At 47.0% G+C, this 12,675-nt stretch overlaps 1 protein-coding gene across 7 annotated transcripts in view; it reads right to left on the bottom strand.

Annotated features, from left to right (window-relative positions):
• LOC138802664 (deoxyribonuclease-1-like) overlaps positions 1-12,660 on the bottom strand; it is a 31,724-nt gene extending 19,064 nt beyond the window's left edge. For 2 of the 7 annotated variants that reach the window (XM_069986207.1, XM_069986206.1), the window contains exons 1-2: positions 3,148-3,216; positions 1,632-1,774 (exon numbers count right to left, since the gene is read on the bottom strand). In XM_069986207.1, coding sequence (XP_069842308.1) covers positions 1,632-1,774; positions 3,148-3,193 — 189 coding nt within the window. In that variant the 5' untranslated portion in view covers positions 3,194-3,216. Of the gene's footprint in view, positions 1-1,631; positions 1,775-2,487; positions 2,508-3,092; positions 3,114-3,147; positions 3,217-3,381; positions 3,423-7,957; positions 8,107-12,640 lie in introns of those variants that run through there. The other 5 variants (XM_069986209.1, XM_069986208.1, XM_069986211.1 and 2 more) reach the window with 5 other exon arrangements.
• Positions 12,661-12,675: the final 15 nt, after the last annotated feature.

Raw genomic sequence — 12,675 nt, 5'->3', positions numbered from 1 at the left:
AGAAAAATAAAAAAAAAAAGAGATAACTTCTGGATCTACAAACTGAAGACACCTAAGGCCCTATAACACGGAGCGATAATCTGCCCAATAAGGCAGACTATTGTTCCATGTAATAAAGACAACTATCAGCCTGAGAAATGATCATTGGGTGATCCTTGTCTTTCAACCTGCTGAAAAATTATCAGTCGCCAATTGCGTGTGTAATAGAGTAAAAAAAAAAATGAAGGAATGTATACATACTTGTCCATGCTCCCAGCTGTCATATATTGTTATATATTTTTTTATATATTCATTAATCTAATCATTTCACCTCACTTATGTTCATGTCTGTTAAGTTTAGCAAGCCATTTTGGCTTGCTTACACACAAACCTTTTGTTATATTTGTGATCTTGTATGTATTAATATATACAGAGATATATACCCAGCATGTAACCATTCATGTATACTTACGCATGTGATCAAGGGGTTTCCCTGAAATGTGTTATCCTTTTAATAAACCAGTCATTTTGGTTATCTGTGCGTTTTTTAGTGGAGAACTCTTCATGGCGACGCCTCCTTATATCTTTTGCTTTTTCAGTTCTCTGGTCATCGTGACTCATTATTTAACATGTGAAGCTATATACCTTGCTAGTGATTACACATAGTCTATCCTCCAGTTCCCACTACATACCAAAAGGGGTATCTAACTATTTGTGGCATATTCACAATTTGGTATCCAGCAAAAAAAGTTATATGTCGCAATCTACTTTGCTTTATCATTGAAATGAATGAGAATAAATGTGGACAAATAGAACAGCATCATGGAGGTGATAAGGGCATGTATCCTAGGTGGGGAATCTCAGGCCCATAGCCCATTACCTACATCTTTAATGCTGGGTTCACACAACGTTATTGCTGTACATTCCAGATATACGTCACCATAGACGGGGCCCTTCTTTTTTTAAAAAAAAAAATGTTTTATTTGATTTTCAAAAGAAAAGATGCATAAAATGCATAAAAGTAACAACAATAAAGCAGATATAATAAACATCTAACAACAGTACAGCAGATCACAAAATGGTGACCGACTACAATCACTTCACATTCTGTAACGACATTGTCAGGGATGAGGGGACCTAGATATGCACACAGGTGCAAATTAACGAGTGGCACAAAAATAAGAATCGACAGTCTCTTCACTAGTACTGGGAATGGCTGTCATACATACTCAAGGGATCTTTAGGCGACCAAGAGTACTGGCGATATCCGCCTTACAATACCAGTCAGTTAGGCAGAAGGGTTTGACAATATCCGGTATTTCAGATTCAGAGAAATGTGTTACAATAAAGGTACGCCATTTCTGGAAGAACCGTTTAGTTGCTTTATTTTTGTGTCGATCCTGTCTACCCCCAGGTATACCTTCAATTGGGCAACGACCATGGGCACATCTGAGGGGGAGGATGACAGCCAGTTATAGAGCAGACAACGAAGAGCCACCACTAGAGACGGGGCCCTTCTTTACCAGGAGGACAATATGGCAGCCACTGCAGCACTCCAATGTGTCATCAGGTTATACTTCACCACCCTCATATTCTGCAAACAATCTACAGCTATCAGAAATGTCTATGTGGCTGTACATACACATCCTTACCTGGATAAGAAGGTTTAGGACGGCCGGGTCTTCTACCTTGGAGATTGAGAACCTTTCAATATTAAAGGAGGCGATTTTAAGAGTAGAACCGGTCTGTAGGAAGCAGATCACCAGCGCCACCAGGAACACCGACTTCATTCTCCCTATAGACAAGGAAAGTAAAATCGTATTACAGGGTAATTCAGGAGGCTATTGTCAGATGAAAACTCAGGAGGGTAAGAACGCAGACTACTAGGAGGGTAAGAACGCAGCAGCGGATGCCAGGGGTATAGGGTTACAGGAGAGGAAACTCCAGAACACAGGCCGGACTCTCTCATAGTAATGGACAAATGGGATCATTGTAGTCTCACCGCTGGGATCACCCCAAATTGATGTGAAAGTAGGTGTCACCACTCTTCTGATCTTATATTGGTCCATTTAACAATATACAATTAAATTAGTTGAATCACCCCTTTAACCACAGTGAAGAGAAATTACTAATAGAGTCTGAATTTGGGAGACCCAGCGCTTCCCAATACCAATGCACTTCAGTAGGCATCATGTAATGCTTTATTTTTCCTGCGGAGGCGCTGCTGGGAAATGTAACCCTTGCTGAGGCGATACGCATGCAGGTTCATCCACACACAGGATTCTTATTCTGGTTACTTGTCCTGTATATACATGGTGTCTTATCTATACACAGGGTCCTTACTCTGGTTACTTGTCCTGTATATACATGGTGTCTTATCTATACACAGGATCCTTACTCTGGTTACTTGTCCTGTATATATATGGTGTCTTATCTATACACAGGATCCTTACTCTGGTTACTTGTCCTGTATATACATGGTGTCTCATCCACACACAGGGTCCTTACTCTGATTACTTGTCCTGTATATACATGGTGTCTTATCTATACACAGGATCCTTACTCTGGTTACTTGTCCTGTATATACATGGTGTCTCATCCACACACAGGGTCCTTACTCTGGTTACTTGTCCTGTATATACATGGTGTCTTATCTATACACAGGATCCTTACTCTGGTTACTTGTCCTGTATATACATGGTGTCTCATCCACACACAGGGTCCTTACTCTGGTTACTTGTCCTGTATATACATGGTGTCTCATCCACACACAGGGTCCTTACTCTGGTTACTTGTCCTGTATATACATGGTGTCTCATCCACACACAGGGTCCTTACTCTGGTTACTTGTCCTGTATATACATGGTGTCTTATCTATACACAGGATCCTTACTCTGGTTACTTGTCCTGTATATACATGATGTCTCATCCACACACAGGATCCTTACTCTGGTTACTTGTCCTGTATATACATGGTGTCTTATCTATACACAGGATCCTTACTCTGATTACTTGTCCTGTATATACATGGTGTCTTATCTATACACAGGATCCTTACTCTGATTACTTGTCCTGTATATACATGGTGTCTTATCGATACACAGGATCCTTACTCTGATTACTTGTTCTGTATATATATGGTGTCTCATCCACACACAGGGTCCTTACTCTGGTTTCTTGTCCTGTATATATATGGGGGAGATTTATCAAACATGGTGTAAAGTGAAACTGGCTCAGTTGCCCCTAGCAACCAATCAGATTCCACTTTTCATTCATCACAGACTCTTTGAAAAATGAAAGGTGGAATCTGATTGGTTGCTAGGGGCAACTGAGCCAGTTTCACTTTACACCATGTTTGATAAATCTAACCCATGGTGTCTCATCCACACACAGGATCCTTACTCTGGTAACTTGTCCTGTATATACATGCGCAGTGTCAGACTGGGCCACCGGAGGACTGGAGGATCCTCCGGTGGGCCCTCCACCCGCACACTAACTGTCTGGCAGCTGGGCCCCAGACAGTGATACAGTGCTGCTGACATCACCTGACTAGGCCCTAGCCTCAGACGCAGAACTGTATTACTCTCTGGGGGCCCTGCCCAACATTCTGTTTGCGGGGGACCGCAGCGGCCGGATCCACTTGCGGCTGCTCTGCCCCTTTAAATCCCCATCCAATAGAAGCAGACGCGCCGCGCTCAGGCACGTCTGCTAGAGCGTCCTCCTCCCGGTGACGTCACTTCCTGGACACACACCGGCGTGGAGGAACAAGGAGGGGAGGCCAGGAGGCTTGAAGAGGAAAGAAGCCCAGGACGCTGCATGGGACCGGAGTTCCAGGAGGGAGAGAGACTGCTGGGGAGCGCTGTGAGAGGTGAGTAGGCTTTTATTATTTTGTTTTTAATTCTTCATGGGGGATGCTGCACAGAGAGGGGCTATGTATTGGGAGGGGGAGATGCTGCACAGAGGGGGGCTATGTATTGGGAGGGGGAGCTGCTGCACAGAGGGGGCTATGTATTGGGAGGGGGAGCTGCTGCACAGAGGGGGCTATGTATTGGGAGGGGGAGATGCTGCACAGAGGGGGGCTATGTATTGGGAGGGGGAGCTGCTGCACAGAGGGGGCTATGTATTGGGAGGGGGAGCTGCTGCACAGAGGGGGCTATGTATTGGGAGGGGGAGCTGCTGCACAGAGGGGGCTATGTATTGGTAAGATGCTGCACAGAGGGGGCTATGTATTGGTAAGATGCTGCACAGAGGGGCTATGTATTGGGGGAATGCTGCACAGAGGGGCTATGTATTGGGGGGATACTGCACAGAGGGGGGCTATGTATTGGGGGATGCTGCACAGAGGGGGGCTATGTATTGGGGGGGGAGATGCTGTACAGAGGGGGCTATGTATTGGGGGGGATGCTGCACAGAGGGGGCTATGTATTGTGGGGGATGCTGCACAGAGGGGGCTATGTATTTGGGGGATGCTGCACGGAGGGGCTATGTATTGGGGGGATGCTGCACAGAGGGGGCTATGTATTGTGGGGGATGCTGCACAGAGGGGCTATGTATTGTGGGGGATGCTGCACAGAGGGGGCTATGTATTGTGGGGGATGCTGCACAGAGGGGGGCTATGTATTGGGGGGGGGGAGATGCTGTACAGAGGGGGCTATGTATTGGGGGGGATGCTGCACAGAGGGGGCTATGTATTGGGGGGGGGGGAGATGCTGTACAGAGGGGGCTATGTATTGGGGGGGATGCTGCACAGAGGGGGCTATGTATTGTGGGGGATGCTGCACAGAGGGGGCTATGTATTGTGGGGGATGCTGCACAGAGGGGGCTATGTATTGGTAAGATGCTGCACAGAGGGGGCTATGTATTGGGGGAATGCTGCACAGAGGGGCTATGTATTGGGGGGATACTGCACAGAGGGGGGCTATGTATTGGGGATGCTGCACAGAGGGGGGCTATGTATTGGGGGGGGAGATGCTGTACAGAGGGGGCTATGTATTGGGGGGGGGATGCTGCACAGAGGGGGCTATGTATTGTGGGGGATGCTGCACAGAGGGGCTTTGTATTGTGGGGGATGCTGCACAGAGGGGCTATGTATTGTGGGGGATGCTGCACAGAGGGGGCTATGTATTGTGGGGGATGCTGCACAGAGGGGCTATGTATTGTGGGGGATGCTGCACAGAGGGGGCTATGTATTGTGGGGGATGCTGCACAGAGGGGGGCTATGTATTGGGGGGGGAGATGCTGTACAGAGGGGGCTATGTATTGGGGGGGATGCTGCACAGAGGGGGCTATGTATTGGGGGGGGAGATGCTGTACAGAGGGGGCTATGTATTGGGGGGGATGCTGCACAGAGGGGGCTATGTATTGTGGGGGATGCTGCACAGAGGGGGCTATGTATTGTGGGGGATGCTGCACAGAGGGGGCTATGTATTGGGGGGGATGCTGCACAGAGGGGGCTATGTATTGTTGGGGATGCTGCACAGAGGGGGCTATGTATTGTGGGGGATGCTGCACAGAGGGGGCTATGTATTGGGGGGGATGCTGCACAGAGGGGGCTATGTATTCTGATCTTCCATACAGCATCCAGGGTACAATACACCTACGAGGCTCCAACTATAACAGCTGCAGACACTACAACTCCCAGCATTTACTGACAGTCTACAGCTCTTAGAATATGTTGGGATTTGTCGTACAGTGAATAGACAATCCTCTGATAACAACTGGCGCTGTAGAGATTTATTGCTGGACTTTCAGGATCCTCTACATAGCATCATCTCAGAAACTACAACTCCTTATTATACCCTGAGAGATGTATAAGTGTAGGGCATTCTGAGAGTTCTAGTTCGACTGAAAACATGTTATTCATTAGGAAGTTGTCACAGATACTGATGAATGAAGGAAAGGAGCGGGTCAGCATGTCCTGTCTCACTGGTTCTTTATTGGTGGGCCCCAAGGATCATTTCCTCTGGTGGGCCCCAGGTACCCCAGTCCGACACTGTACATGCGGTCTCATCCAAACACAGTATCCTAACTCTGGTTACTTGTCTTGTATATCCATGGTGTCTCGTCCAAACACAGGATCCTTACTCTGGTTACTTGTCGTGTACATACATGCGGTCTCATCCGCACACATGTTGCCCATTGAGTAGGGCTATTTTCCTGGATGCAGGATTTGGCCATTGGGTTCATGTTTTGTGATGGGACCATGTATGATGCTTTTGGTGGTATCTTTTTGTATGTATAATAAAGCTATACATTTCTATACTTAGTCTGCTTGGATGTGCATTCTTTGTATAAGACACCACTTTGCTCCTGCTAAACATGATACATTCATCATATACACCCAACACACATACACATGTATACTTTACATACATCATACATACCCATTACACATACACATATATACTTTACACACATCATACACACCTAATGCACATACACATGTATACTTTACACACATCATACACACCCATTACACATACACATATATACTTTACACACATCATACACACCTAACGCACATACACATGTATACATTACATACATCACATACACCCATCACATGCTGTGTACATTACAGTCACATTTACATAGATAAATGCACTTATGCACATTACATATTTACATCCATGATCCATTCTACTAACATATACACAAACACACACACACACAGGTATACTTAAGGCCCTATTCCACGGAACGATTATCGTTCGTATTCGGCCGATATCGGCCGCTACGGACGATAATCGTCCGGTGGAATAGAGTGCATCGTTCATGTCGGCTGATCGTTGCAGTCGCTTGTTTTTCAACATGTTGAAAAACAAGCGACTGATATAGCAGCGATCTGCTGCCGTCACTCCGTTGAATAGGAGCATCGGCAGCAGACGCTGCTATATCCTATGGGCTGCCCGGACCATCAGCGATCCCCCGGGCAGCCCCCCCGCAGCTCCCCGCCGCCCCTCCTGCACTCACCCGCTTGCTGCAGCCACGTTGAATAGCGGCGGCAGCGAGCGGGGAACGAGGAGAGCTGAGAGCGCTCGTTTGCTCCTCTAAACGACCTGTGGAATAGGGGCATTACTCTAAACAGCAGGGATGCTACAAGGGTCCATGTGGTGCAGGTCTCAACTTCAGCTGCTCTTCTCCTCACAGTGGCTCTGGACCCCTCCTCCTCTTCTGTCCCCAGAGAGCAGAAAGCCCACAGAGAAGGTAGAGAGGGAACTGGGGAGGGGTCTGGGGTAGTGAGGAGGGGGACCCTGCTTGCTCTACACCTCCCTGTCACCCATCTTTCCTGTCTCTCTATAGTAAGCTTACTGTATAGAAACAGTGAGCAGGGAGCTGCAGTGTGCAGTACAGCTGTCAGGAGCTTCTATGCAGGGAGGCTGGTCAGATGGGCCCCTCTGATTCCAGTTTTGGCCTGGGCCCCTGACACCTGTACCGCCAATACTGCCCTGATAGCGGCCCTGTTCGATGTGATCTAGAGACTTGTCTAAAGTTCTGATCCCTCCGGATCTGTGTGTTTAGACTCCCAACAATTGTTAATGCCTGGAGAAACTCTCTCTGAAGCGCTTCACTCCCTGTATTGCTGCTATCTCCACCTCATTGCAGAAGGCGATCACCATAGACTTACAAAACATCTCATGCAGAGATGAAAAAGGCAACGAGCAGGGATTTAGAAAAAAAAAGAGATTTTGCCAGCTCACCTCTCCTGTGAAAATCTTCCGGCTTCTCCAATGGTGAGCCATGTGATTGCAGGTAATGAAATACCAGATGATCCAGCAGGCTCTGATGTAGTAAGTTAAATCACATCCCATTTATTGAACAAAAATCACCTTAATGTACACTTGAACACATGCCCCCAGCACAGAAATGCTGACGCGTTTCAAGTGCAGTTTTTGCACTCTTACTCTTGCCTTTTCCCATTCCTATAGACCTGGATACAGCTTTATGGCAGATATGGTTGTCTGGGACAGAGAATTACCTGCTCTCCTGGGATCCTAGCTGGATGTGTGATGCCGGACAATGGAGTGCACAGCCCATGGCGGATTTCTATCAATGCCTTATATACGATACTACTGGGCGTGAGAGAAAAAGGCAGCGTTCCACCTGACGCGTTTTCCTATTTCAGCGCTGTAAACAAGAATATAATCAGTATGTTGGAGGCCATCAGTGTTTTTACACATTAACCCCATAGACCTAGGTGGGAAAAAGCATGGCATGCGATGCAGGACTCTAGGGTCATGTGACTGTCACCGTAGAGAATGCAAATATCCGTGGTCCACATGTTTTCCTAATTCTCTATATAGTATTACAGTGGCTGATAGGACCTTATAACGTATTCCTTAGGAAAAGTAATTGATAATTGATCAATAGAAGATCCAGTCCTGGCACCTCCACTGATCAGTTGTGCCCTCTGCACTGTTCAGGCTGCCACAGCGCCATTCATACAGAGTCATCAGAGTTACAGCTCAGTCCCATTCACTTGAACTCCATTTAGTTGATCTAGTTATTTAGACCCCACTGATCATATAGTGAATGCAGGGCCGTATTACTAGGCACCCCAGGTCTGGTGCCTAGGGCAGCACCTTGCAGGGGGGGGGGCAGCACTAGGGAGCAGGGGGGAGAAAACTTTTTTATTTTTTCAGTCTCCCACCTCCCATTCAGACTTGCCAGTAAATCTGGTGTTGGGGTGGGGGTAATGGCGGTATTGGTCAGGTCAGGTATAGCGGTGTTATCCAGTCACAGTATGGAGGTATTGGTCAGGTCTGGTATGGCGGTGTTACCCAGTCACAGTATGGTAGTATTGGTCAGGTCTGGTATGGCGGTGTTATCCAGTCACAGTATGGAGGTATTGGTCAGGTCTGGTATGGCGGTGTTACCCAGTCACAGTATGGTAGTATTGGTCAGGTCTGGTATGGCGGTGTTATCCAGTCACAGTATGGAGGTATTGGTCAGGTCTGGTATGGGTGTTATCCAGTCACAGTATGGTAGTATTGGTCAGGTCTGGTATGGCGGTGTTATCCAGTCACAGTATGGTGGTATTGGTCAGTGCTGGTATAGCGGTGTTATCCACAGTATGGCGGTATTGGTCAGGTCTGGTATGGCGGTGTTACCCAGTCACAATATGGAGGTATTGGTCAGGTCTGGTATGGCAGTGTTATCCAGACAGAGTATGGCGGTATTGGTCTGGTTTTGTTGTGTCGGAGTTATCCAGTCACAGCATGGCGGTATTGGTCAGGTCTGGTATAGCGGTGTTATCCACAGTATGGCGGTATTGGTCAGGTCTGGTATGGCGGTGTTACCCAGTCACAGTATGGTAGTAGTGGTCAGGTCTGGTATGGCGGTGTTATCCAGTCACAGTATGGTGGTATTGGTCAGGTCTGGTATAGCGGTGTTATCCACAGTATGGCGGTATTGGTCAGGTCTGGTATGGCGGTGTTACCCAGTCACAATATGGAGGTATTGGTCAGGTCTGGTATGGCAGTGTTATCCAGACAGAGTATGGCGGTATTGGTCTGGTTTTGTTGTGTCGGAGTTATCCAGTCACAGCATGGCGGTATTGGTCAGGTCTGGTATAGCGGTGTTATCCACAGTATGGCGGTATTGGTCAGGTCTGGTATGGCGGTGTTACCCAGTCACAGTATGGTAGTAGTGGTCAGGTCTGGTATGGCGGTGTTATCCAGTCACAGTATGGTGGTATTGGTCAGGTCTGGTATAGCGGTGTTATCCACAGTATGGCGGTATTGGTCAGGTCTGGTATGGCAGTGTTATCCAGACAGAGTATGGCGGTATTGGTCTGGTTTTGTTGTGTCGGAGTTATCCAGTCACAGTACGGCGATATTGGTCAGGTCTGGTATGGTGTTGTTACCCAGTCACAGTATGGTGGTACTGGTCAGGTCTGGTAATTTGCAACAACAGACATGATTTCTGAAAAACATACGTTGTATTGGAATCAATGGAATCCCGGCCAGAGTGTATACACATAGTATGCGCTCCAGCCGGGATTCCAACCGGCCGCACGAAAAACCAACGTCAATTGGGACATTTATGGCACATCCACAGTATCTTAAAAATGGTTGCCCTCCCTCCCCCCAACCAGACCCCCAACCCCCAACCAACCCACAGCTGGACCTTCATCACAGAGAGGAGAGTAGATCGTCACACTAGGCAGCAGGCAGTCCCGCCTCCAATGCTTCATGGCCGGCTGGTGCTCAGTAATAAACCAGCGCTGTGTGTGTGAACTGGGTGACAATTAAAAAAAAAGGACAGTGGCTCTGGCATATAGAAAACAAAAAAGCCATGTGCCGGTGGTACATTGGCTTTAAAGGGTACTTCCAGGACTATATAACTGATGGGCCATCCACAGGCCATAGGCCATCAGTCACTGATCGATGAGGTCCCAACATCACATGCTTGACGCCTGAAGACTTGCACCATTCACTGCATAGTGGTGGATGTGGGAACTGCAGCTCAGCTCTCAGGGCATCCTGGTCTTTTTCAATGCATATGGGGCACTCAGTGGTTGATTGCCGAGGGTGTTTGGTGTATGCCATTAACCGTATAATCCCGAACCCAAAGGGTTTTCTGAAATAAATATACACTATATAGCAACTATGGATGTGTAAAAAAGTCCATTTAAATCAATGGGTACTATATTTGTAACTGAGGACAGTATAATACTGACACACAAAGAAAAAAAAATTGCAACAGCTCGCTGGTATGACATCAACCCAATACAAAAGTGAAAATTGTGTTTCTGTGTGTCTGCATTTTCAGCCACAGCAACGCACCCCTGCCTAGTGTGAACGGTGTTGTAGGAGAGGTCACCAAGGTGTTGTGACCGACAGTTCTTTAGAGGGTCCTGTCATCATGAGTAGTGGAGAAACAGGGGCTGCAGGGGACTAGGGGTAGAGGAGTACTTATTACTTGTGTGAGTGTGTGTGTATATATATATATATACACTCACCGGACACTTTATTAGGTACACCTGTCCAACTGCACGTTACCACTTAATTTCTAATCAGCCAATCACATGGCGGCAACTCAGTGCATTTAGGCATGTAGACATGGTCAAGACAATCTCCTGCAGTTCAAACCGAGCATCAGTATGGGAAAGAAAGGTGATTTGAGTGCCTTTGAACGTGGCATGGTTGTTGGTGCCAGAAGAGTTCAACAGAATAATGGGTTGAAACACCCGAAGATTACAGCGATCTGGTGAGAGAGCCTTTTTTCCTTCACATTTTTTGTATATATTAATGTTGGTGCCAGAAGGGCTGGTCTGAGTATTTCAGAAACTGCTGATCTACTGGGATTTTCACGCACAACCATCTCTAGGGTTTACAGAGAATGGTCCGAAAAAGAAAAAACACCCAGTGAGCGGCAGTTCTGTGGGCGGAAATGCCTTGTTGATACCAGAGGTCAGAGGAGAATGGGCAGACTGGTTCGAGCTGATAGAAAGGCAACAGTGACTCAAACAGCAAACCGTTACAACCAAGGTAGGCAGAAGAGCATCTCTGAACGCACAGTACGTCGAACTTTGAGGCAGATGGGCTACAGCAGCAGAGGACCACACCGGGTGCCACTCCTTTCAGCTAAGAAAAGGAAACTGAGGCTACAATTTGCACAAGCTCATCGAAATTGGACAGTAGAAAATTGGAAAAACGTTGCCTGGTCTGATGAGTCTCGATTTCTGCTGCGACATTCGGGTGGTAGGGTCAGAATTTGGCGTCAACAACATGAAAGCATGAATCCATCCTGCCTTGTATCAACGGTTCAGGCTGCTGGTGGTGGTGTCATGGTGTGGGGAATATTTTCTTGGCCCTCTTTGGGCCCCTTGGTACCAATTGAGCATCGTTGCAACGCCACAGCCTACCTGAGTATTGTTGCTGGCCATGTCCATCCCTTTATGACCACAATGTACCCAACATCTGATGGCTACTTTCAGCAGGATAATGCATCATGTCATAAAGCTAGAATCATCTCAGACTGGTTTCTTGAACATGACAATGAGTTCACTGTACTCCAATGGCCTCCACAGTCACCAGATCTCAATCCAATAGAGCATCTTTGGGATGTGGTGGAACGGGAGATTGGCATCATGGATGTGCAGCCGACAAATCTGCGGCAACTGTGTGATGTCATCATGTCAATATGGACCAAAATCTCTGAGGAAGCTTCCAGCACCTTGTTGTATCTATGCCACGAAGAAATGAGGCAGTTCTGAAGGCAAAAGGGGGTCCAACCCGTTACTAGCATGGTGAACCTAATAAAGTGGCCGGTGAGTGTATATGTATATATATATATATATATATATATATATATATATATATATATATATATATATATATATATATATATATATATACAGCCCCAGTGCCCGTAGAGGACTTAAAGCCATCCTGTCCATATCTAGATTGTTTAGTTATCTTATTTGACCAAACACTGTGAACTCCACAGAGAGCTGCAGAATTTTCTAGAGTAATTCCTCCTGCACAGTAAATTTTATTAGCAATGTGCTATGAAGCTGTGTAATACGCTGCCTTTCTGTCACCATAATCCCCACACACTGAGCCGCTCCACACACCACTACAAGGTACAAGGTACCACACGGGAAACCCTACAACCAATAGCAGGGAGGAGAATGGGCGCGGAAACCCAAACCAACCAATCAGCGGGCTGGAGAGGCGGCTCCTATGTAGA

The sequence above is a fragment of the Dendropsophus ebraccatus genome, chromosome 10 (genome assembly GCF_027789765.1).
Source record: "Dendropsophus ebraccatus isolate aDenEbr1 chromosome 10, aDenEbr1.pat, whole genome shotgun sequence".
In the NCBI taxonomy this organism is placed as follows: Eukaryota; Metazoa; Chordata; class Amphibia; order Anura; family Hylidae; genus Dendropsophus; species Dendropsophus ebraccatus.
This window is presented reverse-complemented; position numbering and strand designations above follow the sequence as displayed.